Source organism: Paralichthys olivaceus, chromosome 9, assembly GCF_024713975.1.
Source record: "Paralichthys olivaceus isolate ysfri-2021 chromosome 9, ASM2471397v2, whole genome shotgun sequence".
Classification (NCBI taxonomy): domain Eukaryota; kingdom Metazoa; phylum Chordata; class Actinopteri; order Pleuronectiformes; family Paralichthyidae; genus Paralichthys; species Paralichthys olivaceus.
The window spans coordinates 27,259,646-27,285,975 of record NC_091101.1 but is presented as its reverse complement, the minus strand read 5'-3'; the positions used below and the strand labels follow the sequence as shown (position 1 = coordinate 27,285,975).

The window sequence follows — 26,330 nt, the reverse complement described above, 5'->3', positions numbered from 1 at the left end:
CAAGTAGTTATGTGTATAACCTTCAATCCTGTTTTTCATGTTTGTTTCTTCACATTTCAAACTATTTCTTCTGAAGGAAAACGTTTCAGACAGACGTAGTAGATTTGTTTCATTTTTATTTTTTTCAGGGTCAGTAACAGTTTTTCCCATCAGCCTTCGCTGTCACTTGAAGTAAACATGAACCATGTGACGACAAGCTCAGTACAAACACAAAGTGCTGAAGACTGAATGATTCAGTGTCGCCTCCTGCTGGTTAAAACAGGCATGAAGGATCAGTGATCTGTGATCAATACAGATCAAGGCTGATCCATATTGATCGATAAATACTGATTGATACTGTGGTGTGCTTTGAAGAGCTGATGAGGTATTTCACCGTTTCACACCCGGATGAACAAATCTGCCGGTTTATCATCGTTTCTTAAAAAACTACAAAATCAATCAACTCTTCCTCTCGTCTGTGTCAAGCATTCTGATTGGCTGTTAAACACTACAGGAAGCAGTGATGCCCCTTGGACTCATAAAACATCAAATTACAGCTACACATAAATAAAAGTCTGTGAGTAAAATTTGAATCATTCACGTTTTTTAAAATGTGATTTTTGCAGTTGAGCCCTTGGCCGTTTGAAATGATTTGGATTCTTCATCGTTAGTTGAGAATAAAAAAAGACTTGACGAGGTCGTTCGAGGCGCAGCTTCAGTCCCACAAACAAGATGTCTGTGTCGCAGCGCAGAGCTGGAACACATTCAAGGTTTATAACAGTCTGGTCGGTGGCCAGCGAGCAGCACAGCGACTCCACAAGAAATTATTTGCATTGACTGGCATGAGGCAGCAGTGACTCCGCCCACTACAAATCAGTATGACATCACAACCGGTGAGGGGGGGTGTCCTCCCTGCTATAGGGTCAATTCCAGGCTGAATCTCCAGCCTCCTGACATCACATGGTCACATGACACTCTCTCTCAGAGCACCATCGCCCTCTGGTGCTCCGGGGGCGGAGCTCAGCGTCGGGACCTCGATGGACACGTCTTTTCGTCTCACGGAGTCTTTGGAGTGATAGTCGTCGCTCTGGTCCTTTGCAAAGTTCACAAACACCTGAAACGACAAAAAGGATCAGTCTGGGACTCTGCAGACCACAACTCCCATCAGCCCCAGTACCTTCATGCCCCCCCCATCCTCATATAGAGATCAACTAGCCCCTCCCACACTAGGGAGTAAAATCATGTTAAAATGTGACTAGTCACACTTTTGAATGATGACATCACTGCTCAGATGCGTTAAGGACGTGTTACCTGGTCGAGCGTGGTCTGAGTGACGGAATAGTCTTCGATCCTCAGCGTCTCTTTGTTTTTGGCGAGGATAGAGAAGATGTGAGCGAGCGAGGTGAGCGATGATGGCAGCTGGTACTGCAGCATGTTGCGATGTTTCTCCTTCAGCGTGCTGCCACTCAGCTCGCTCTCGATGAACTTCATGACAGGCAGCAGGTCAGGGTCAGGCCCTGCCACCCGCAGGATGATGGTGTAGCCGTCACCAAACCTGGGAGACAAAAATTAACTGTTACAATGAGCTGCTGTCCTGCAACCGTCACACTGTCTCTCCCCAGTGGCTGTTTCAAAAGACATATTTTCTGATGTTTTATTTAGAAATTAGAAAAAGAGTGAAGGTACCAGATTGTGTTTGTTTGTTTGTGTGTGTGTGTGTGTGTGTGTGTGTGTGTGTGTGTGTGTGTGTGTGTGTGTGTGTTACCTGTTCTTCAGGTGTTGGACGCTGCCGAGACATCTGAACCTGCCGTTCACCATGATGGCCATCCTGGTGCACAGAGCCTCACACTCCTCCATACTGAACGTGCACACAAACATTGTTAAGACTTAGACACAAACATCATACGTCTGTCCTGTGAGATTCAGGACATAAACACTGAGGTCACATGTCACACCTGTGTGTGTTACCTGTGTGAGGTGAGGACGATGGAGCGTCCCTCCTTGATGACGCTGTGGATGCAGTTCCAGAGCGCCCGGCGAGCTTTGGGGTCCATGCCCGTGGTGGGCTCGTCCTGTGACAAGGAGGACGGCGAGGTTGAGGTCGGCCCACAGGTGGAGGAGGAAACACAAAGAGAAGGTGAGGAGGAGGGGGAGGAGCATGGTCTCACCTCCACCTGTGTGATTCTTCTTCTTTGACTTCACTTGTCTGTCTCGTGCCTTCTTCCCTCGTCAGTAAATGCAGCAGCTGCTGTTTTTAAGCCCCACTGTTATACAACTCCCCCTCCAAATCCTGCTGAGCTGCTCTGTGATTGGCTGAGAGCGCTCTGCTGCTGTTGTGTAACTGTTAACTCGTCGCTGCACTGTAAAAACATTGAGCTGTAAAAACATTGAGGTCGACCTGTCATTTGTTTAGGGAGCTTTCAGCCAAACATGCAACTAAAACATTTCCATGACAACCAAACATTGATGAAGTGAAGCTGAAACAAACAGTGAGTTCAAATGTGGAGGAAGAAGAAATTGTTGTTACCAGGAAGACGACAGGTGGCGCTCCGATCAGAGACATGGCTGTGGACAGTTTCCTCATGTTTCCTCCGCTGTAACTTCCTGCTGCTTTATCAGCGTACTTCAGAAGACCCAACTTCCTGATCCCCCAGTCCGCCACCTGCCAATCCAATGAACATCATCATGAGTTTACAGTGTCACCTTTACATTTTACAGCATTCAGTGTCAAGTTTACAGTGTGATGTTAGAGTTTACAGTTTATTGTATGTTTTATCGGACTTACATCACAGACTTCCTTCTCGGGGACTCCTCTCAGGACAGCATACAGCTCCAGATGTTCTCGTCCCGTCAGCAGCTCGTTGATGGCGTCAAACTGAGGACAGTAACCCATGTTCTGATGGACCTCATGGATCTCCCTCAGGATACTGCAGACACATCAAAGACACATAACAGACACGTCACTGACACGTCAGTACAAATGCAACCCGAGTTCAGGTGTCAAAGGTTCAGTGTGTAGAATGTAGTGACATCTAGTGGTGAAGTGTCATGTTGCAGCTCAGTACTACTCATAGAAACTCAAAAGGTTTAGTTTGGCCAGTCTGAGCTTCTATAAAAAACATGGCGGCCTCCGTAAAGAGGAGACGCTCCTGAATTATATATAAAGTATCTAAATATAAAGTATCTAAATATAGAGTATTCATTCATAAAGGGCCCATTCTAGTGAAGAAAACCACTATCTGTACATTTTAGATGAACACACTATGGATTATTTAATATTAAATTTCTGCCGATAGGTCTTTCACCTAAATCTTACACACTAAACCTTTCAAGGTCCCAGAGCCGCAGGTTGAAAAACCTAATGCAGCTCAGAGTTTAATTCCTGATGATTAACGTTTCACTGGTTGTCATGGTAACAAGGTCAATCAGCTGCACTTTACTAATAAACAACAATAATCCAGTGTTGAGGATCACCTCAGGTCACCACCTGCTGCGACCTTTGACCTCACCTCTTCCCAGCCAGGAACGCCTCTCCGCTTGTCACTACCGTGTCTCCTGTGAGCATCTTAAAGGTCGTCGTCTTTCCAGCTCCGTTCACGCCGAGGAGACCGAAACACTACACACACACACACACACACACACACACACACACACACACACACACACACACACACACACACACACACACACACACACACACACACACACACACACACACACACACACACACACAGTTATCTTGCTACTGACACCTCTAGGTGGTGGTGTTGGGGGCGGGGTCTTGAGTCTCACCTCTCCAGGTGGAATCCCAACACACAGTCGATCCACGGCCGGTTTCTGTTTCCTCTTGAACACCTGCAACGCGACACCAGTTCACACAAGTCATGTGAATCTTCACATCAATATGAATAGAAACATAAACAACCTAATATAAATATAAAAGTCATTTCAATCTCTTAATTGTTGAATTGACAAAAACTCACCGTGACAGAAACTATAAACTTATTCCTGAATATTATTTACTCAATGTTTTTTTATAAAAAAATTATTTCAATGGCTCAGGGCGTGTCGTCAGGGCATGTTGCGTTTTAAACTTGTGTAACTTGTAGACGAACATCACAGTGTATTTTTGTGTGTATCTTGAGTTTTTTAAACAGGTTCTCCATCATATTTTATTAGGGTCAAACTTTTCCTCTGTAGCTTGTGAGATCACTGTTGCGTGTGGTCCTGCTGCCACCGTTATTTTACCCAGAATGCTCAATGACAGTGTGACATCCTTGTGTGGAATGATGACGTACCTTCGTGAGCTGTCGCAGCTCCAGGATGTCTCCACGGCCAAGGCCGTGGACAATCTTCTGTCTCTCTCTGGCTACGTCCTCATCCTCCTCTCCCAGTGGAGCGAGTTTAGTCAGTTTACTGACGGAGCTGCAGACACACAAACACGAGGTCACATCACCAGAACAGCTTTACACTGCAGTGTGTCTGTGTGTGTGTCTGTACCTGGGCTTTATGAAGAACCTGTACTGGATGAGGATGGTGATGATGAAGAAGACCACTCCCTCCACTGCCATGGCGAACAGGTTTTTTCCGACCATATCCCACTCGAGAGGAGAGCGTAACCTGTTCTCCCCTGAAACACAACATTTACACACCTGTTACACAAGCACACGGAGGAGGTTACAGGAGCGACAGCAGCATACAGGACGTGAGTGTATTACCAAATCTCTCTAGGGCATCGGCCATGGCCTGGTTCTTCACCATGTCGATGAGTCCTCGACCGAGACAGAAGTGCGGGAAGATGAGGAGGACGTTCTTCAGGATGTCGTTGATTCCTCCGATCTCCTGTAAATGAGACGCTATTAACCACAAGCGGACGTTTGCTAATGTGTGTTTATGTGTCTCTGTGACGACTCACGTTGTTTCCAAACAGCTCCATGACGAAGGTGGAGATGCTGCCGTTTATGCCGATGAGGATGTTGACGCTGGTGAGAACGACGTACGCCGTGCTCGGGATGGTGAAGAAGAAGGAGGCGGGGTACATGAGCGGTGTGATCGACCAGCTGCGAAGAAAACGAAAAAGAGGAGAAAGAAAAAGATGAACAGTCAGAACATTCATAGTCACGTTTGTGTAGTACGGTGTAGTGTGTTACAGTGTGGTATAGTGTATTGCAGTGTAGTACCCGTACGGGCCACATTGCTCAGTCCATAGAGATTTGGCTTGGGAACCGGAGGGTGGCCGGTTCAAGTCCAGCATGGACTAATAGTATTGAAGGTGGACTGGTGGCTAGAGAGGTGCCAGTTCACCACCTGGGCACTGCTGAGGTGCCCTTGAGCAAGGTACCAAACCCCCCAATTGCTCGCAAGGCGCTTCTCCGGGTCTGCCCATCACTCTACCATCTCTCTCCATATTTGCATGTCTATGAGCCCTTGTGTGTGTGTGTGTGTGTGTGTGTGTGTGTGTGTGTGTGTGTGTGGGATTGTGGGTTAAAAACTGCATGTATAAATAAAAATGAGTGTAAAAAGAATTCAATAAAGTATGTCTTCTTCTTTACTATGTAGTATGGTGTATTACAGTGTGGTACAGTGTAGAGCAGTGCAGTACTATGTAGTATGGTGTATTACAGTGTGGTACAGTGTAGAGCAGTGCAGTACTATGTAGTATGGTGTATTACAGTGTGGTACAGTGTAGAGCAGTGCAGTACTATGTAGTATGGTGTATTACAGTGTGGTACAGTGTAGAGCAGTGCAGTACTATGTAGTATGGTGTATTACAGTGTGGTACAGTGTAGAGCAGTGCAGTACTATGTAGTATGGTGTATTACAGTGTGGTACAGTGTAGAGCAGTGCAGTACTATGTAGTATGGTGTATTACAGTGTGGTACAGTGTAGAGCAGTGCAGTACTATGTAGTATGGTGTATTACAGTGTGGTACAGTGTAGTATCTGACCCGTAGAGAAGCAGCAGCAGAGCGAGGGCCGGCAGGTTGGTGGACGACACGTAGGCTTTTTGTTGGAAACAGATGAAGATGACAATGACGAGTGTCGCTGGAACAACGTAGTTACACTGTAGAGACACAAACACACACATCAGCACACAAACACACACTTTGAGAGGCAGTGTTCGATTTGCTGCTCACCATGTCCCACATGAAGTTGGCCACCCAGTAGAGCAGCGGCTGCACTCCGCTGATGAACTGCATGTGTTTGGCTTTATTGACTCTCTCCTGGATGAGGAAGACCACGAAGCTTGCCGGGACAAAGGACATGGCAAAGATCACACAGATGGACACCAGGACGTCCACAGAGGTCGTCACCCTAGAAACAAAGTGCAGGTGAAGCTAGATCTGTGTGTCGTTTACAGTTTTGTGTCTCAGGTGCAGGTTGTCAGGTGTGTTCACTCACAGTGCGACCTGGGACAGCTGCTCTTTGGTCAGGTTCAGAGGATGGTTAAACGCCCTGATTCCAAACTTGCTGGGGTCCTGACCTTGGGGCAGGTTTGCTCTCAGGATTCCGTTATTCATCACGTTGATGAATGCTCCAATGCTGTGCCAGCCTTTGTTATTGAACCAGATCTGACAGGAGATGTTCCGTAATTTATTATTTGAACCTGTAATCTACACACTGTCCTACAAGTGTGTTTTTAAATTCAGGTCAGGTGTGATAAAGCAATACAACCCCATGATGATGGAGTGGATAATCAATCACAGACTCCTCTTCTCACCTTGACGTTGTTCTTTGTGTCCAAACCGTTGATGAAACCTGACAAACTGTCGAGGAATCGATCGGCAGCAGCTCCCTGCAGGAAATGATCAATGAACTCTTTGATGTGGAAGTGTTTTCAAGATCTTACAAAGCAGCTCTTATAAACACACATCACTTCCAATGAGAACTTTCTGCTCATTTAAGTGTGTGAAGATTTGAGATCAATTTGGATCTCGCTCTGGATCTTTCCATATTTATTCAAGAAACATTGCACTATTTCTCCATTTCACTGTGTTTATATGTTCATATATATATATATATATATATATATATATATATATATACACACATATACACCTTTGTATATATATTTACATTCATATTTGTACATAGTCGTTAAATATTTATGCTTAACCTTGTTCTGCTTTGTTGTCCTTGTTTTTTTTTTGTTTATTTGTCTATTTCTGTACGTTGAGAGCAAATTGAATGGAAAACAAGTCAAATTCCTTGTATGTGTGAGCATACATAGCAAATAAAGCTGATTCTGATCTGGTGGTTCGACTAAGAGACAAAGTGATTTAAAGTTTAAGTTTGGATCTGTTTTAGGATCAGCTCGGGATTGTTTTCAAGTGTCTAAAACTGACCTTCTGCAACTCAAAGATTTTTCTGACTCGTTCAATGGCGTCATCAATCTCATTGGCAGGTGGGAGGACCTGAGTGCTTCTGGCGCCCAATGAGAAGCCTCCGTACCTGGAGAGAGAAAAACCTGATTCCACATCTAAAGACAGAGATGAGCATGGAAGCAGGAGTTCAAAGACACTGACCTGAACTCGTTCACCCACACTTTGTTATTCAGGCTGTGGAAACAGACAGAAACCATGAGTTCATGCTCCAGGTCGTTTCCAGTTACGCTTTTTTTTCTTCTTTCGACCACAGACTCACCTCTTGCCAATGATCTGCGCGTACGTTTTCACCAGGTAGTCGGAGATGTTTCGTCCCGTCAGGTTCTGCAGCGTGTCGGTGGCACTCAACTTCATCTGATCAACAAGAGTCACATTTAAATCTTTGACATGGGAAGAAATGACCGTTGTGTCACTGTAACGCCACAACCTCTGACCTCAGGTGGGGGCAGACCTCCAGCTCCTGCGGGACAATCGGGAAGCATCTTCTTTCTGCCGTCAGAGCTACAGAAACATGCCGGAGACGGATCCTCCATGCTCCAGTTCCTGGAGCTGAACAGCTGCTGGAGACTCTCAGGGACATCGGGGGTGTGCCACTCCTCATCACCCATGGTACATGGTGCTTCTCTAAAGATGGGGAGAGCATTAATAGATGGAAATGAAATGTCTGTCTCTGATAGTCTAATGACATCAGTACATGTCTTACTGGATTGGATGTCCATCCATGCAGCGAGTCCCGAAGCCTGGAGCGTCCAGCAGAGCGTTTAATAAGCCCTGCATGCTGGCATCTCTGGGAGCATCGTCACTGAGACACAGACAGAGGGGGACAGTCACATCTCGACCGACATTACTCACTTCATCTGTGTCTTGGGACAGTATGTGGGACATTGTGTGGTACAGTGCATGGGACAGTACGTGGGACAGTGTCTACCTGATGAAGGTGACCTGGTCCTCATACATCCAGGGCTGCAACTCCAAACTGGGATATTTTCCAAACGGAGGGACAATGAGACTGAAGACAAGAGCGATGCACACGAAGACAGCGGGGAGAACGATCTGAAAAACAAACTTGTTAAAAACGTGCCGGACGTGTTCCGTTAATGAGAGGCGAGGTCACGTCAGCGTACCTGCGCGAAGAAGCCTTTCCTGGATCGTCGAGCGTACAGGAATCGTTTCCACAACAGAGCTATAAACTGCTGCCTCTTCAGGCTCCACCCCCTCACCTGATACGAGCCTTTACCGTCAGAACCGCTCAACCAGTCCGTCTCCCTGCTCTCTGATTGGACAACACACAGATGATGTCATTCAACTTCCTATTAGAACCTGAATTTACAGACGTAACTGAGACACATCACCTGTGTTTTGTCTTCACCAATCAGAGCAGTGCAGGTGTTCCCCAAATATTTCATTCACAAGACTATGACTGACCTTTGACCCCTGAGATCTAATCTGTGTGTGTGTTGTGTACCAGGGTCTCCATCGGAGTCGTTGCTGTCGTCCTCCATTAACGGTCTCAGGCAGCTCTGGTGGTCTCCTCCTCCGAAGGCGTGTGTCCTCCTTCTCCTCCTCTGAACAGGAAGTGTTCCGTCTGCACGCATGTGCACACACATACAGCAGTGTTAGGAAAGACAGATGAGTGACTGATGATTAAAAACTTTTATTTTGAAAGAACAGGTCCAAGGTCACCTGATGGTACTTCAGTGTCCACTCCGTTATCTTCGGCCACTTTCAGGAAAATCTACAAAACAGAAAGACTATGTTCAGCTCAGAAAGTAATTTCTTCTTCTGCCAGATAAAAACGGTAGCTGTCTCACCTCCTCCAGTGTCGTGTCGGAGATGCCATAGCTGGAGATGCTGAGGTCGGCCAGCTTCACGTCCAGGTTTTTGAACAGCTCCACGAAAGCTCCGTCCTTGGCTGCGTTGTACGGCAGGACGTAGGTCAACTCGTGTCCCAGGTCCTCTACAAGGCGGGCGGCTGGGACATGACGCAGGATCAGACTCGAGACCAGAGACACATCCGGGGGGACAAAGGGGACATCACAGATAGATGCCGCTGGGCCGTTATCTGAGGACAGACAGAAGACATGGATCAGATCCACCTGAAGGTGATTGAATCAATTGCTCCACAGGAACAGAGCGCTCACCGATGGTCGCAGCCTCACTTTCATTCTCGCTGCCGAGTCCTGCATCACTGCTGCTGACGGACGCACACTCCTCCTGCAATGCACAACACAAGACATGAAGTGCTGCAGTCCTGACAACACAGTACTGATACTGCGGTCCTGAAAATGGACTGTGAGCGTCTCAGACCTTCTTGGTGAGGGACACTGTGCTGGACGAGTTCCTGCAGGAGCTCAGCGATGGTTCTGGTTCTTTCTTGACTAGCGTCAGGTAATAGCCCGTCCCCAGCTGGTTCTTAAGGTACAGAGATGAGCCCACGCAGCACAGCTTCCCGTGGGAGATGATGGCAATTCTGTCACCCAGGATGTCGGCCTCGTCCATGTGGTGTGTGGACAGGATGATGGTGCGTCCTGGCAGGAGACACATGGTTCAGATAAATCAGCTTCAGCATAAAAACAAAAACCATCCGATTCCAACCAACCAATCAGAATCTCACCCTGTCTGTACTTCAGCAGGAGATCCCAAATCCCTCTGCGGGCATAGGGGTCAACGCCGGCTGTAGGTTCATCAAGGATCACGACCTTCGACCCTCCAACAAAGGCCAGAGCCACAGACAGTTTCCTCTGCATGCCTCCGGACAGCGTGCTGGTTCTGGAGGTGCGTTTGTGAGGCAGCCCAGTGTCCTGCAGGATCTGCTCGATCTCACCTTTCACCTGCTGCTCTGACAGGCCTTTGAGCCTGGAATAGAACCAGATGTGCTCCTCCACTGTCAGCCTGCAGGGGGCGCCACACAAACATGGTCACATGATAAATGGGATGATCTACTGTAGTTGTTTTCAGATCTGAACTGAACCACAGACATAATGCTGACATGTTCCTGAAATGTTGCTGATATGTTCTGGAGGTTTTGTATGTTCAGTGACATCAGTTTGTCAGATGTTTGTCTGTGTTGTGTGAAGATGCTGACACTCACATACTGAAGAGGACATTGTGTTGTGGACAAACACCAAGACTTTGTCTGATGGCGCTCAGCTCCGACCTGATGTCTCTGCCCAGGATGTAAGCCGTACCAGAGGTGGGAGGGAACAGACCAGTCAGGATGGACCTGCAGGGACCAGATAAGAGATGATTTACATCCAACACCTGCGCCTGAGCCTCAGACTCACCTGTACACAACATCCACTCAGATTTTTCTGGTCCATGTCTGCTAACATAGAGGTTTTATTACCTAACTACTTTTATATTGACAGTTCATGACTCACATGGTGGTAGTTTTTCCTGCTCCGTTGTGTCCCAGGAAGGAGGTGATTTGTCCCTCGTAGAAGCCGAGCGTCAGTCCGTCCACCGCCAGTTTCTTACCATGACGATAAACCTTCACCAGGTTCTCAATGTAGACACCTGGCTCAAGGTGAGCAGGCTCCTCCTCCATACACACGACTGGAATAACATTCACCATTCATCATGTCTCACAGGTTTTCAATACTTTCATGTCTGACAGTTTCTCCCTGAAGTTCTGTAGCACCACATGGTGGTCACTGTGTTACAGCAGTCTCACCTCCGGGGTTTCCTTTCCGGCTCAGAGGGACATTGGACGTTCCGTCCTTTTCTCCCAACCAGTAGGACTTGGTGAAGGGGAAGTACCAGGGCCGAGGGATCCCGTACTGACCTGTCGAGATCCCGCCGAAACACCAATACAATTCATGATCACAGATTTAAACACGTTATCTTCTTCTGTGGAAGTATTTACAATGTGTACTGCCACCTACTGACCACAGAACTACTGGAACATACAGGAACATCATTATCATTGTCATCATAACTACAGACTTATAAAATATAATTAACTTTATTATTACATGTTTAACAAACGAGCAGAATCGAATCGATCTGTGATGTCAACACTCACCTGGAAACACGGCCTCAATGTACCAGGTGAGGACTCCGTATAAAAAGGAGTCAAAGTACATGATGATGATGGCGGTGCGCAGGCTGAAGTCGTCCTCCTTCAAAGGACTCGACACCAAGTTCTTCCACTGGATCCCGACTCCCTGCTCCTCAAACAGAGCAAAGTACTCACAGCCAAACCCGAAAGCCACCGGTGACAGGAGGCTCTGCAGGGGAGGAGGTCACGTGACTCACTGTCCAACCATGACACAGCATCATAACGACAAACTTCTTTAAGGTTGACAAACTTACAGCAAAGACTTTGGCTCCAAAGCCGATATAATCCTGCCATGCAACACACAGGACGTAGGGTAGGTACAGGGTGAAGTAGATGATTCCTCCGCAGGCCGCCGCCAGGTTAGCTCGTGCGAAGGCCGTGCTGATGAGGAAACACTGCATGATGGTCACCACAGCAAAGGATCCAAGGAAAAGGAAGACCACGCCAGGGTCACTGTAGGGCAGCAGGTTTCCCTTCTGCAGCAGAAAGAACCAAGTCCGTCACATAAGATAAGAACAGAATCAATTTTATATCAACAAGTGGCGAGGACTCCCTGACGTGTTCGTGGTTGTCACCTTGAGCAGTAGCACCAACAGTCCAGCGCTGATCAGCAGAGGAATCAGGCTGCTGATGAACCAGCTTAACCACAGGATCCCGTTATTCAATCCCATGATCCTCATGGTCTCCTTCAGCCTTGCCTCCTTCTCATACACCACGCTCTTCAGAATGATCGCCACTGAGTACATCCACGCCAGTGTCATGAAGAGTGGCATGGAACGACTCATCACCCGTAGGAAACTGAACACAGAACATGAGGACAGGTTAGAAACAAAGGACATGAGGAAGACTCATCTAAAAACCAGAACAGGGGAAACATGTTCATACATGTCGTCGACGTAGCAGGGATACGGCATCTGCTGGATATAAACGCCCATCTTTTCCTTGGTGCCTGTCACTGCTCGAATGATGCCTTGCTCAATAACGTCCTGCAGATACGAGAACCCTCCCCAGATGTACCGCATGTCCTCAAACGGGTCCGCACGTGGACCTGGGTCCCAGTACCTGAAAGAGGAGGAAAAGACAAAGTCCTGTTGGCTTAGATATCATACAAAATATTTTGGACTCAGCAAATGTTGTAGTGTAAGGATTTTTCCACTCATGAATCTTCAGTTCAACATGACATCGTCACGTCTCGTTTTTCACCAAACCCACAGAGGGGAGGAACCACAACCTTTAATCTATTCACATTTTTCTTAAAATAAACATTTTATCATAAAAGTTTACAATTAAAAAATACATAAAACAAAAACATTTGCTTCAAAATGTCAAGCTCTTATTTTAAAAAAGATCATTAAACTCACTTGTCAGACCCCGCCCATGTTTTTGTTCATGATATTTGAGTGAGTGTGTGTGTGTGTGTGTGTGTGTGTGTGTGTGTGTGTGTGTGTGTGTGTGTGTGTGTGTGTCCTCACGCGTCTTTGATCTTATTGGTCCTCTCTACGTTATCGATGTCCATGCGGATCTTGTAGTTGAGTTTTGGCGGCAGCTCTGTGGCATTGGGGGCGACATCTGGGAAAACGATTCCTGCCCAGAACTTCCTGTCCTCCAGCAGCAACATGGACTGGTTGACCAGTCGCTCCTCTGTGGACACAGGCTCCAGTTTGTCCAGGTTCACACACTGACACACAAACACACACAAAGTCAGGTCATGTGATCTTCATCTATCAGTCACTGCCAATTACGTTCTTTAATATCAGATAAAACCTTTTATTGATGAGTGAATGAAAATGTTTCTGTCTAAAATGATTATTGACCTGAATTTGAATGTTTTTATTGATGTGTGTTTTACAATCAACACGGACAAGCTTGTGTTTCACTTCACATCAGTTAACACACTTTGTTTCTCGGGACAGGAAGTTACACACAAACCAGAAACGTGAGTAAGTAAAACAGACGCGAGGTCATGAGATGATCAGGAAATCAAAATCAAAATTTTTGCCGATCAACTGTCCTTCTCAGTCACAGGTCTGTGATCTTGTTAATATGACATGTGAGGACAAAGTTTAGACAAAGAGCCGTTGACTGACCTCCATGAAGCGGGAGATGCTCATGATGGCCTGGTCCGTCTCGTTGAACACCTCCCTCCAGGTGAGGGCACTGCCCGGCGGCCGCGGGTCATCTGCCTGCCTGGACAGGAAGTTTGACACGTCGGACACGGTCCAGTCAGTTTGGGCCAGCTGAGCGTGAAATAATCTTGCGGTGACGTTGTTTTTCAGCAGAGTCTGAAAGACGAGACGTATTACACACATGAATGAGCATTAAACAGGTGAGCTGGTAGGCGGTGCCTGCCTACCCTGATCAGGTCCATGTGTTGACTGTTCTCCATAAAGCTCCAGACTTTAGGTCTCATCTCCTCCCACATTCCTCCAAGGTCCCTGAAAACACCAAGCTCCTGGAAGGTCCGGTTCACCTGAACGCATCACAGGTCACATACAGGTGAGACACACTTCGTCCCCTCCTGGAGGAACTAACTGATGAGACAGGAAGTGATGTCATACCTCGTGGATGACCTTCTGTGTGGCGGGGGTGTGGGGGGTGTACAGGATCTTTCCCATCAGCAGCGGCTTCAGAGCCTGCCAGATCATCCTGGACATCGGGTTAGAGTCCATGTTCTTCACCAGACTGTTACAGTACGGAGCTGCACAAAATGTACACACATTATAAACACACACACAATATACACACAACATACATTATCAATACACAAACACAACATACACTCAATGTACACACATTACACATGACCAATACACACACGATTATACACCCAATTGAACACAGGGACTCACTGGAGGAGTTGTCGTACAGCGACATGGGCTCGTCCTCGCTGCTGTTGTGGTTTCCAAACAGAGCCTTGTAGTTGCTGTCTTCGTACCAGTTGAGGGATTTGATCTGCAGGCCGCCGCCTTCAGGGTGACCACACACAATCCTGGAGACTGCCTGGTACATGGTGCTGGGTGACGACGTGGCATTCTGCGTCAGGAAGATGATCTCATTCCTCAGATCGATCCAGCTCTTCATACTGGCCAACTGAAAGTCGCAGATAGATGGGTTAGTTAGAGTTAGACCAGGTGTGTCCAGGTGACACTGATGTAGGTAAAAGCTGCAAGAGGTTGTCAGGTGGTTCTGAAGGCTCCTCCCAAGGGCAGCATGTTGCCAGGCATGAAGATGGTGAATGTTGTTTGTTGTGTTGTTGGCGGTTGTTGTGGTGCATTGTTGTGGTGGAGGTTGTGTTTTATGGAGTATACAGTGTTACAGTTCTCATGGTGTTGTGGTTTTAAACAATGTTGTGCATCAGGTTTGTTTTTGTCGGGGGACAGGATGAGACATAAAGGGTTTGGTTAGAGTAAACACAGGGACACTGATCTTTTAAATAAAAGTTTGATTGAAAACTGTCACGTCATATGACAGACACACTTCCTCTTCGACAAGAATTTCAAAGTAAAGTTCAAGACTAAATGTAGAAAAACATGAAGCTGGACGCACGCATGCACGCTAAGGTAACACCTGAGAGGAACCTCCTGTGTCCTGGTCTGATATGATGGGTGTGGTCAAATGACTTGGCCACATGGTAAATAGCAGCAGCTGCTGTGACGTCCATCACAGCGTCTCTGCAGGACACTGAGGACATGGAGGACGAATGCTGAGTGTTTGTTCAGCTGGACGCTTTGATCTGCTGTGAACCCAGTGACCTGCTGGAACCAGGACAGAGACCATATCCACTGGACAACAGGTCCGTCAGCTACACTGACTCTACTGGAGGGTCATGTGATCAGGTTTCTTACCTCCACCGCCAGAGAACCAAGACTGTCCAGGAGGTTGTTGGTCGCCCTGGAAACCTGTCTGACGGCCTCTGGGTCAGACCTCACATCCCTCTGTAAGACATGAAGACCCAAAACCCTTTAAGTACGAAGCTACAGGTTCAGGAACAGGAAAGATATTAAAACCAGATCGTCACAGTAACATTATCAGTCTTTCGTCGTCTCTTTGTTCGATGACTCAAACATTTGAGGATTTTCTCTGTGGTTGAAGCAGTTAAATGTTTCCGTGGAAACGTTCACACTGACTAAGTTTGTTTCAGGCTCAGTAGCTCGTATATTTCAGCAGACAAAAGAAGTCGAGGCATCTTGTTTTCAAACCAATAAAACTGGTCTCCAGGCTACGAAAACAGAGCGTGTGAAGAACGAGACAGGCCGAGACACGCCTCCTCCCACACACACACTGAATACTCACCTGAGCAGGGTCAAACTAAACTCACACTAAACTCAAACTAAACTGAACTCGCTTGAGCTAAACTCAGGTCGCTTATTACCTGGATAGGTTTGAGGAAGTCCAGGTTGTTCAGAAAGTGGTCCTCAGCGAGGTCCAGCCAGGCTGGTGGCGCCTGACAGATGACTTCCTGTACCAGTATCGACACCTGCGGGTCCGAGATCGTCACAAAGTCCTCCAGACTACGCTTGCCCCCCTTCCTGAGACACATGTCCCTGAGGTGGACTCCGAAACCTCTAAGGAGAACCTGAGACAGATGACAGAGATCAGAGACTAGAGACCAGAGGACGAAGACCAGAGGAAATAGATCAGAGAACAGAAACCAGAGGAAAGAGACTAGAGAACAGAAAACAGAGGACAGAGACCAGAAGACAGAGACCACAGGACAGAATCCAGAGAACAGAGACCAGAACACAGTGACCAGAGGACAGAGACCAAAGACTAGAGACCAGAGGATAAAGACCGTGTTCTGGTCTAAGAGTGTGTGCAGATGTGTCCTCACCGTCTCTAGATTGACGTCAGCGTCTCTGATCTGTTGGATGTCGTGTTCAGGGAAGGAGACGTTACTCTGCAGGAAACTCGACAGAGTCTCGTTGTCTCGTAGGAAATTTTTCAACTTGAAGCCTGAGGAGAAAACACAGTCAGCGTCGTCATGGAAACCTGACTCAGCCCCCTCAGGTGTGAAGTGTAATAGAGTTTTTTGTCTCTCAGGCTCCAGAGACTTTGACCCTGTCATTTGATAATAATCAATATTGATTGATGATTGATTGATGATTGATCATCAATGTATTGACAGATGATATGTGAAACCGTCTCTTTACCTTTCTCCATCTGGGGATATTCTTATGATTTGTCAGTGAACGTGTCAGAAACATACAAAGCTGCTCTCACTCACACTGACATCACATCTGTCCAATCAGTGAGCCTCCTGTCAGTCACATGACTTCAGAGGACACGGCTGAGACACTTGGACTTCTTCCTGTGACACCTGCGAGTCGTCACATGTCTGAGCATAAACTCACATATTTACATTTTTTTTAAAACGATGCCGCCGCTCGTTCTGCGAGCCTTTCCGTCAGGTTTGAACATGTTGCTCTGATGACACATCTCTGACTGATCCTCCCCAAAGAGACGTCTACATCCTCGTCTTCACCAGACTGAAGAATGGAAACATGGCTGCTGGTCACCATAACAACAAATATGATTGTAACTCTTTTCCATGTAGATTAATTGTGACGATAGCGAATCAGGAGCTTGGTTCTAGAGAACTGAAAACCATGACATGTAAACCAGAGCCAGTGAAAACTCTAAAAGCTCAAGTGAATAAATCCAACATGGTGTCTAAACAAACACGTCAAAAGTTATTGCAGCGCTGCCTCGCCGTGGTCACGTTTGTTTTCTGAATAAAATTTTTATTTGTTGAGGTTTTGCAGTAAAAACAGGATTTTTAACCGACGGATGTTTCACAATGTTGAGGTAAAATCATGTCCTTCCTGCGGTTTGTGTGTAGAGGCTCGTCACCACACAGCGGACGTAGCGTGGAGACGCCACATTGAGGCCTCGCAGGGACAAACAGGAGTAACTATGTTAGTGACGGGTCAGAAGTCTGACATCAGCAGCTCGCACTGACGTGATTGGTCAAATTAGGTAGAGTCTCCAGCAGAGAAACACTTCGGCTTCAATCACAAAAGATTCAATAAACTTTATTCAGCGAAGCAGATGACAAACACAGGGAGATTTTCAAACAAGGCTTCTGATGGGACGCTGAAATATGACCTCATCATTTCCAGCAGACAACTCAAGGTTCATTTCTTGTTCAAGTTCTTTTGACCAAATCACACAGTCGTCAGAGTTTCAGAAGAGAGACGGCGAGCGTGTGTTCCTGATGAAACGACCTGATGTGAACTGACCCAGGTTCAGATCTGGTCTCAGACCTCCTCCTGTGTTTGTTCAGCTGCAGCGCCACATGTCTGAACTCAGTGACGCTCAGCGTGGCGCTGTTGAGGCGAGTGCAAGAAAACTCAACGTGACAGAGGGACGCCAATAGAGGCGAGCACTGACCCTCACCTGCAGGGGTGGGGCACAAAGAGACAAAAAACCACCACAAATAGAGTGTGTGTTTGTGTGTGTGTGTGTGTGTGTGTGTGTGTGTGTCTGCCCCCCAAACAGGAAGGAGGTGAGATCACCTGAGATGCCTCTAAAAGTGTGAACCTGCTGCAGCTCGTCTCCCCACCCCCGCTCACATAGCAGTGCCTGCTTTAGTGGTCAGAGGAGGGGGGTGGGGCAGGTCGGAGCAGGTAGAGAAAAGGAACGCCCCCCGCAGGGATCAAGTTAAAACACAAAGGAGGAAAATTCTTTTTGTTTAACGAGGCGGAAAAATTCAGCAGAAACTGCAGCAGAGACATGATTCTGCTGCAGTGGGTCGATCAATCTTTCAATCATCCATCAATCTAGCTTCACCTTTTTAAACCATAAATATTATTACAGCTGATTTTTGATCATGTGACGTTCATGTATGTTTCCCCTTACTGCTGCCAGGTCGTGGCTGCGGTCTCAGTTACCCAGCATGCTGAGCGTTTCCTACCTGATCGGCTGACCTGCAGCTTCCGCAGAGCGTGAGCGAGCTCCTTGAACCCCTCCAGGTTCTTGTCATTTTGACTGTAGAGAAGAATCTTCTTGGCGTCAGAGAAAAGACGAGAAATTCTGTTGAGACAAAGATTTTATTTAAACATCACAGGGTTAATTTGTCACGGAAAGTAAAACAACCAGCGTCACTGATGCTGTAATGTCACCGCTGACCCTTGACCTTTGACAGACGAAATGTCATCACTTCATCTTATCTGATTTGACCTGTGTTAAAATTATCAGAATTATTTCTCACAGTGACTTTGACCTTCGACCACCAAATACTAATCAGTTCATTTGTGAGTCCGACTAAACATTTGAACCAAATCTGAAGAAATGACTTCAAGTTGTGTCTGAAACATCACGAGAACAAGACGACCTGATCACATGTGTGTCAAAATTCAAGTGCACAGGGGTGAAGGAAGAGGAAGTGAAGTGACTGAGTCACTTTAAGTGAAACCCTGAAGGAAGTCAAGGATTCAGTTCCTATGTGAAGAGACAGGAGAACTCAAGAAGTAAACTGTCAGCTGATAGGTCACACCCAATATTTATTCATTTTACTACTATCAGTAGTGGACATGTTATTTTCAAAGGTTGTCCCTAAATATTAGGTGAAAAAAGTTTATTAAAAATACACAAAACTAATTTCTGAACTTATGTTTTCAGCCTCAGAGGGCTTGTTGGACGCTGTGGTAAATTAAAGTTTGGTCTCACATGGAGTCATTGAAGTTGCCGACGACACCTGGAGACTCGCCTGGCGTCAGGTGTCTGAAACACGGGTTGTTGGCGTTGCAGAGGATTCCCTGGAGCCAGGGCAGCGTGCCAGCTGACGGCATCGCCTTGTTGGGAAAATGACCTGTAGTCAAAAATAAACAGGAAGTCACTCAGAAGATATGTCACCAAAGTAAAGGCATCAAGATGACAGACCACAGCGTCCTGTTCTCTTACAGCTGAGGCTCATGGGATATGTAGTTGTGAATCACAGATAATTAAACCGGTACTAATAAGTAGGTAATAAATAAAAGGATTATTTTTATTTTATATTTACACACAAATCAGAGAATCTGGGGATTTTCATCATTAATTTATCATAATTAATTTCTGCTAATTGGCTGAACACTGTCTCAGCTCCATCATGTGGACCTGGTCCGGCTGCGGACCTGGTCGGTGGTTGTGTGCGACTTGCTCTGTGACAGTTTGTGAACACGTGTGTTGACGTCACTGCAGCAGGTTAAACTTTGTGCTGAAGACAGCGTCCACACGAACACTGCAGGTGATAACCTGTGATTGGTCTGTTATCACATGCAGCCGAGGATCTTCATCTTCATCATCAGCTGCTGCTGCTGCTGCTGCTCCGGGCAGAGGCAGAGATTTATTCACTGCGACCTTTACCCCCCCAGGTGAAGACGCTGCTATCAGAGAGCCTCGTGGCCTCGGTCTAATCAGCAGAGATAAGATATGAGGCTGATGTTCCTCAGGATCAATCTCTGATCAATAAACAGTATTGATCAACAGTGTCTATCAGCTGCTGCAGAGACGAACCAAACCTGAGACACTTCAGCTTAACAGTGATGAGTTTAGACTCGTATGTGCTGTGTGAATCACAAACATTCCTCAAACCTGAGTCACGTCCTCACAGCTTCTGCTGTCAGAGGGAAACAGGAAGTTGACCACATGCTTCCTGCCCCTGACGCTCATCAGGGTTAATGTCGGTCAGAATCCCACTGAGCTTCAGTCAATCAAACCTTTTCTCCAACATTAAATAAAGAAACAATAATCATCAGTTGATTTTACAGTTTCAACATCTGGAAACTAATCGAGTTGCCATGGCGGTATCTGAAGAACGGGTCTGAGCTTCCTTCGCGTCCTCTGTTGTGACAGAGCGCCGTCCTTCGTGACCACAGAACGTAATCGACTGCAGCAGCTGCGAGGCGAGAACCTTGAGGTTGACTTCCTCTGGACACGTTGGTGCTGATGGAGACTCTTGACTGGTCCATGTTCTTATGTAACCCTATAGGAGCTTATCGATGGCAGCAGAGCACGTTGACCTTCAGCGGGTCTGATAATGGCGTTACAGAGATAACGAGTCATAAAAAGGGGATGAACCACTTGGTTAAGACCTTTAATATGAAATCCTGCAGCTGCAAACACTTCCTCTGTACTTCCTCCACCGCACCGATTATCATTCGATAACAGATTATCAGGTATCAATCAAGTGTCAAACTGATATCAGACGTCCTTAAATGTACAAGGTTCTGAACGCGGTTGATAATCACTCCCAGCATGCACCTGGATGATATCTGAAATCATGTGACAAGATCCTGCAGCTCTGACAAAATGATGTGGACAGTGACATGACCTTGTCTACAGGTGGTCATCGTGTGAAATCGATGCGTCCACACAGAGCCCCGCCCAGAGACACAGGTGAACTTCCTTCTTTGTCCCCGGGGGCTCGTCAGAGTCTGAACCAGGATCAAACATTCATGATGCACCAAACACGTGATCTGAGGTCACGCCGCGGACGTCAAAGGAGACACCACATGAAGAGCTTGTGTTCTCCAGCATGTTTGTGACATAAAGACGACAGGACGTCAAAGAGAAGTGAATGTGTGTTCAAGTGGTTTTAGTAAACAAACTAATAAAGTAAAATATTTTAAAATATATATATATAGAGACAGAATATTTAAAATAAATGACTTGATTATCACATTGGCTGATCAGTTTTCTCATGAATGGTTGCAACACAATAAAATGTGTTAAGTGACAGAGCAGCACATTAGCTCTGTCGAGCTAATAAAGGTTTGTTTGAACTCACACTCATGTTGTTCGTACGGCGGGTAGTTGAGCCTCACAGCGATGAGGATGAAGAAGATGAAGAGCGGCCAGACGATCTCCACCAGGAGCTGAGGCTGAGAGACGAGGAGCGACAGGAAACATTAACGAGTCACAGCGCCGCTAAAAGCATTGGACAGGAAGCAGCTGCACATGTTCATTGATTATTAATGAGTCAATCGATCGACACACAGAGAAAATAACCTGTTTACACCCCTTTATTCTCAAAGACGTGAAGGAGCCGAACGTCACAGATCACATCTCAACCGTCACTGACACGTTCACGTATCATTTTAAGATACGTCTCTTTGGTCCCAGTGAAGGTTATCAGCTGATAACAGGTCACTGACCTTTGACCTCACTGCAGAAGTGGTTTCTGATTAATATTAACAGTCAAACGATCGATAAAACTGATCACAGAGAAAGGAAATAAGGAAATTTAAAAAACAAATCAGAGGTTGTTTCGATGCAACTTAGATCAGAAGACAAACATGAGTGAAACTGATAAGATTCTACTAATTAAGTGAAGATGATCAATAAGATGATTGATCAGTGACGTTCCAGTTTCAAAATCCTCTTTGTTTTGAGTAGATGACAGGAAATCAATCAGCATCAACAAGCAGCAAAACAATGAGAAGATATACTGTTGTGATTTTTTCTGATAATATTGTGATAGATTACTGGTTGAAGAGACAGTTTCAGTTAAATCATCATGTGACTGACCGTCTGTCGTCGTCTGTACGTAAAATTCTTCCACAGCAGCAGACCCAGCTGCGTCAAGACAGACATGTCCACCAGCCGCCACTCTGCCGTCGCTCTGCCGTCGCTCAGCCTCAATGATTCTCAGCCGCTGCTCAATCTGCAATAAACAGATACAGCTTCAGACAACACACAGCTCAAAGGTGCCGGGGTCAAAGGTCACAGCAGATATTTATATGCTGATCACACACACACACACACACACACACACACACACACACACACACACAGTCTAAATCTGAGTTTACACGTGTCCGATGACTGTGTGTGTTAAAGAGGGAATGCAGAGTCAAGAGGGGCTGAATGAATGAATGAATGAATGAATAAGTAAAGGATTGAATGAGTGAGTGAACAGATTTGAACACATTAATCAGTCATGATGTTTTGGCCACAAACAAATCAACATCTGATGAAAAGTGAAAACATGATTGATTCATGGCGACAGTGTGGAGGTCAGAGGTCAGAGGTGACTCAAGTTCATGTTCACACAGATGAAAGAATGAGTCTGATTATATTGATCACTGATTAGATACTAAAATCCAGTTCTTATAAGTACTTTTATGTAACAAGTACAACTCATTATCCTCATACTTCTCAGTTTTATTAAAACAACACATGTAACATGATCAATACTTTTGTTCTGTTGACGATAATCCATCGATCAAACAGCTGATCAATCAAATGTCTTTGAACTCATCAATCAAAGGTGAACAGTGGATTTCTATCGATCAGCTGTGATCAGTCAAAAACTGCTCTTTCTACGTTATTAATGATTATTAATGATTATTAATGATTATTAATGATCTGAGTCAACACGTCGTTGTTCACTTTGTTTTGCTCAATGAACCTCACAGACACAAAATGGTGCCTCCAGCGGCGGATTCTGACAGTGCAGCTTCACAACCTTCTTCATTTCTACAATAAATGTACTTTAATAACTTTGACCTGAGAGACGCTCAGGTGAGACAGACAAAGTGAGAGCAGGTGAGACAAACTGAGACCAGGTGAGACAAACTGAGACCAGGTGAGACAAACTGAGACAAAGTGAGAGCAGGTGAGACAAACTGAGACCAGGTGAGACCAGGTGAGACAAACTGAGACAGACTGAGACCAGTTGAGACAAAGTGAGACAAACTGAGACAGACTGAGACCAGGTGAGACAAACTGAGACAAAGTGAGAGCAGGTGAGACAAACTGAGACCAGGTGAGACCAGGTGAGACCAGGTGAGACAAACTGAGACAGACTGAGACCAGGTGAGACAAACTGAGACAAAGTGAGACAAACTGAGACCAGGTGAGACAAACTGAGACAGACTGAGACCAGGTGAGACAAAGTGAGACAAAGTGAGACAAACTGAGACAAAGTGAGACAAACTGAGATCAGGTGAGACAGACTAAGACAAACTGAAACCAGGTGAGACAAAGTGAGACAAAGTGAGACAAACTGAGACCAGGTGAGACAAACTGAGACAGACTGAGACCAGGTGAGACAAAGTGAGACAAAGTGAGACAAACTGAGACAAAGTGAGACAAACTGAGATCAGGTGAGACAGACTAAGACAAACTGAAACCAGGTGAGACAAAGTGAGACAAAGTGAGACAAACTGAGATCAGGTGAGACAGACTAAGACAAACTGAGACCAGGTGAGACAAAGTAAGACAAACTGAGACAGACTAAGACAAACTGAGACAAACTGAGACAAACTGAGATCAGGTGAGACAGACTAAGACAAACTGAAACCAGGTGAGACAAACTGAGACAAAGTGAGACAAACTGAGATCAGGTGAGACAGACTAAGACAAACTGAGACCAGGTGAGACAAACTGAGACAAAGTGAGACAAACTGAGACAGACTAAGACAAACTGAGACAAAGTGAGACAAACTGAGACCAGGTGAGACAAACTGAGACAAAGTGAGACAAACTGAGACCAGGTGAGACAGACTGAGACCAGGTGAGACAAAGTGATACCAGGTGAGACAGAATGAGGCAAAGCGAGACCAGGTGAGACAAACTGAGACAAAGTGAGACAGACTGAGACAAAGTGAGACAGACTCAGACCAGGACAATCCGGGAGGACGGTGTCTTACCTCGTGTCGCTCCTCTGCTGCTCTGATGCTCTACAACTGCTGCACGAGACTGAACCTCCAACTGTTCCAATACCACAATGCACCACGCACACACTTCCGCTCTGACACTTCAAAATAAATGACGCCCAAAATGATTGAGTTACAGACCGGAAGCAGAGGAGAAGGAGCACGAGACAAGCTCTTTCTCCATCACTCCAACCGGTCCTGGCAGAGGCCGTCCACACCGAGCCCGAGTCTGCCGGAGGTTTCTTCCACCTGGGAGTTTTTCCTCCCCGCTGTTGCTCATGCTTGCTCGGAGTGGAACAAGTTGGATTTTGTGTTTTAAGATCTTGGACTTTTGTGCAGCACCCTGAGACAAGTGTTGTGATACCGTGCTATATCAATACATTTGATTGATTGATTGACAAGCGAAGATTATATCCGGCAAGTCAGACGACTGTTTCAAAATAAAAAAAAAAACAATTAACTCAATAACTTAAAGGGAAAGTTCACCAAAAAATGAAAACTCCCTCATCATTTACTCACCACTATGAAGATGGGGGGCGGGTAAAATGTTTGAGTCCACAAAACACTTGAGGGGTAAAGAGGTGAGCTCTTCTTCAGATATAAGAAAAAAAAGAAAACAAAGTGTAGTGAGTGTGTGTTGGGAGGGGGAGGAGAGCAGTGATTGCACCTGTGGGCGGGGCAGGGTCGAGCAGGTGAAGAGGAGCAGTGAGCTCAGCTAAAGGAGCTTGATTAGCTCCTCAGGTGCATCTGTATGTGCACTGACAGCACGTGTGAGTCTGTAGTGGGAAATTAATGGACAGTGGTGCAATATTGTTGTTCCCTGAGGGTGTGTAGTTTCTGTATTAAGTAGCAGTGTCCTAAGAGAGTGTAACCATTTTGTGGTGTGAGTTAGATTGGCGGTGCCATTACACAAGTTGTCTGCCCATGCAGGGGGACACTTGGGGGGAGTGAAGGACTCAGACTGTTATCAATTAACCCTGTGTGCTAACCCTGAACTAAATATTAAAGATTATCATTACTATTACACCAGGTTTCCTCCTCCTTTCACTGTGTACGCAGAAGAATCATTCTGTGTGTGGGCTCGCTACGTTCTCACATCCGAGACAAGGTTTATTACAATAACATGTCTCCATACTGCTCCGGTGGTTTCATCCACAACATGGTCATTTACACCATGCTTTTAAAACGAAATGTCCTCTATCGGAAGAAGCGATGCTAGCGTGCACCCCGCACATGCCCTTGGGCAAAAGTGTCCACGTTTTTCCAGTGTGTGTGTGTGTGTGCAAACATGACTGCGGTATCTGATATAATAAACAATATGTTTTATTTCACTACCCTCTGATCAGTAACCGAAAAAACGGTGAGAGTTGGAATCTGTTTCAAGGTTAAACAAAAATATTTGTTGGATGTTATCAATGTAACGTTAGTATTTCTGTCTTTTCACCACATGAAATATTCTGGTTATTTCTCACATTATCCACTGGAACATGTTTCTGTGGAACGTTCAGTTTACATCATTTGATTCCAGCACTTAGCATTGGACTGTGCATTTAGCATTAGACTAAAAGTTTGATTTCGGTGCATTTTACTTCCAGGCTGTGTCCCTGACTTGGTACAACAGACGTGCATAAAGACCGACACTGACTCCCAGCCTGCTCCTGTGGTTGACGCTATGTTCCTTGATGTATAGCTATGATACTGAATCCTGGTACAGCAAAATACCTCCCAGGACTATGCAGACAGTGTCTTTGTCTTTAAGCAAAATCTCAGCTTGAGAAGACAAGCTCTCTAAATATCATCTGGGCTTTCTGCGTCCCTGACAGTAGGCAGAGGGAATCAAAGCAGTGCAAAGACTTCCTGCGTGTTGGTTGTTGACAGAGTTGTTTAGATTCAGCTGTGAGACAGTGTCAGCATTTGCTGGAGGAGTAGGAAGGCTTTCCCTGAAGTGACCGATGCCTTCAGTGAGCTCATGCAGTTGCCAGGTGATGTGAGTGAACTGTCCAAGTCCCTGTTGGAGCGTTTTGTGGTGTTGATGTATGATAGGATGAGTGGCACCATCGGGGTGAATGAAGCCAGAAAACAGCTCTTCACTTAATCCTCTTTTCCAGTGGTCAAAAAAACATCTGGTCTCTGTCTGCAGTGTTAATGGAATCAGAAATAAATGACTCAGCAGTAGACTTCGGGTTTAATCGCCTCCGATTGGCAGTGATGAAATGTAATTTGGCAAGTCAGCGAGGTGACAGCACGTCTCAGGTTTTGGTACGAC

General features: G+C 46.0%; 1 protein-coding gene across 1 annotated transcript; it reads right to left on the bottom strand.

The window, feature by feature from the left end:
- Window positions 1–99: 99 nt before the first annotated feature.
- Window positions 100–24,191, bottom strand: abca1b (ATP-binding cassette, sub-family A (ABC1), member 1B). The gene is made up of 49 exons (XM_069531208.1): window positions 24,059–24,191; window positions 21,933–22,068; window positions 21,193–21,286; window positions 19,092–19,233; window positions 18,337–18,455; window positions 16,255–16,376; window positions 15,796–15,999; window positions 15,269–15,358; window positions 14,273–14,513; window positions 13,982–14,121; window positions 13,777–13,893; window positions 13,511–13,705; window positions 12,896–13,101; window positions 12,309–12,485; window positions 11,999–12,221; window positions 11,678–11,899; window positions 11,388–11,592; window positions 11,037–11,147; window positions 10,744–10,918; window positions 10,455–10,586; window positions 9,978–10,255; window positions 9,671–9,891; window positions 9,505–9,577; window positions 9,175–9,425; window positions 9,047–9,098; window positions 8,829–8,948; window positions 8,488–8,636; window positions 8,292–8,416; window positions 8,067–8,165; window positions 7,798–7,987; window positions 7,623–7,717; window positions 7,505–7,537; window positions 7,325–7,430; window positions 6,700–6,774; window positions 6,381–6,550; window positions 6,116–6,293; window positions 5,927–6,042; window positions 4,895–5,039; window positions 4,698–4,821; window positions 4,480–4,609; window positions 4,278–4,404; window positions 3,772–3,834; window positions 3,489–3,595; window positions 2,765–2,906; window positions 2,507–2,641; window positions 1,948–2,051; window positions 1,745–1,837; window positions 1,291–1,534; window positions 100–1,093 (listed from the first exon to the last, which is right to left on the bottom strand). Exons 2-49 carry the CDS (start codon window positions 21,996–21,998, stop codon window positions 944–946), a joined length of 6,876 nt encoding a protein of 2,291 aa, XP_069387309.1. The 5' UTR covers window positions 21,999–22,068; window positions 24,059–24,191; the 3' UTR covers window positions 100–943.
- Between the last annotated feature and the right edge of the window lie 2,139 nt (window positions 24,192–26,330).

What these genes read in the sequence shown, in the direction of transcription:
- abca1b (XM_069531208.1), bottom strand. Translation starts at nt 21,998, where the DNA reads ATGTCTGTCTTGACGCAGCTGGGTCTGCTGCTGTGGAAGAATTTTACG. An exon ending in CGTACAGACGACGACAGACG is followed by an intron (nt 21,287 to 21,932) that starts GTCAGTCACATG and finishes CTCGTCTCTCAG; the next exon opens with CCTCAGCTCCTGGTGGAGAT. An exon ending in CGCCACCTGTCGTCTTCCTG is followed by an intron (nt 2,052 to 2,506) that starts GTAACAACAATT and finishes TCCTTGTCACAG; the next exon opens with GACGAGCCCACCACGGGCAT.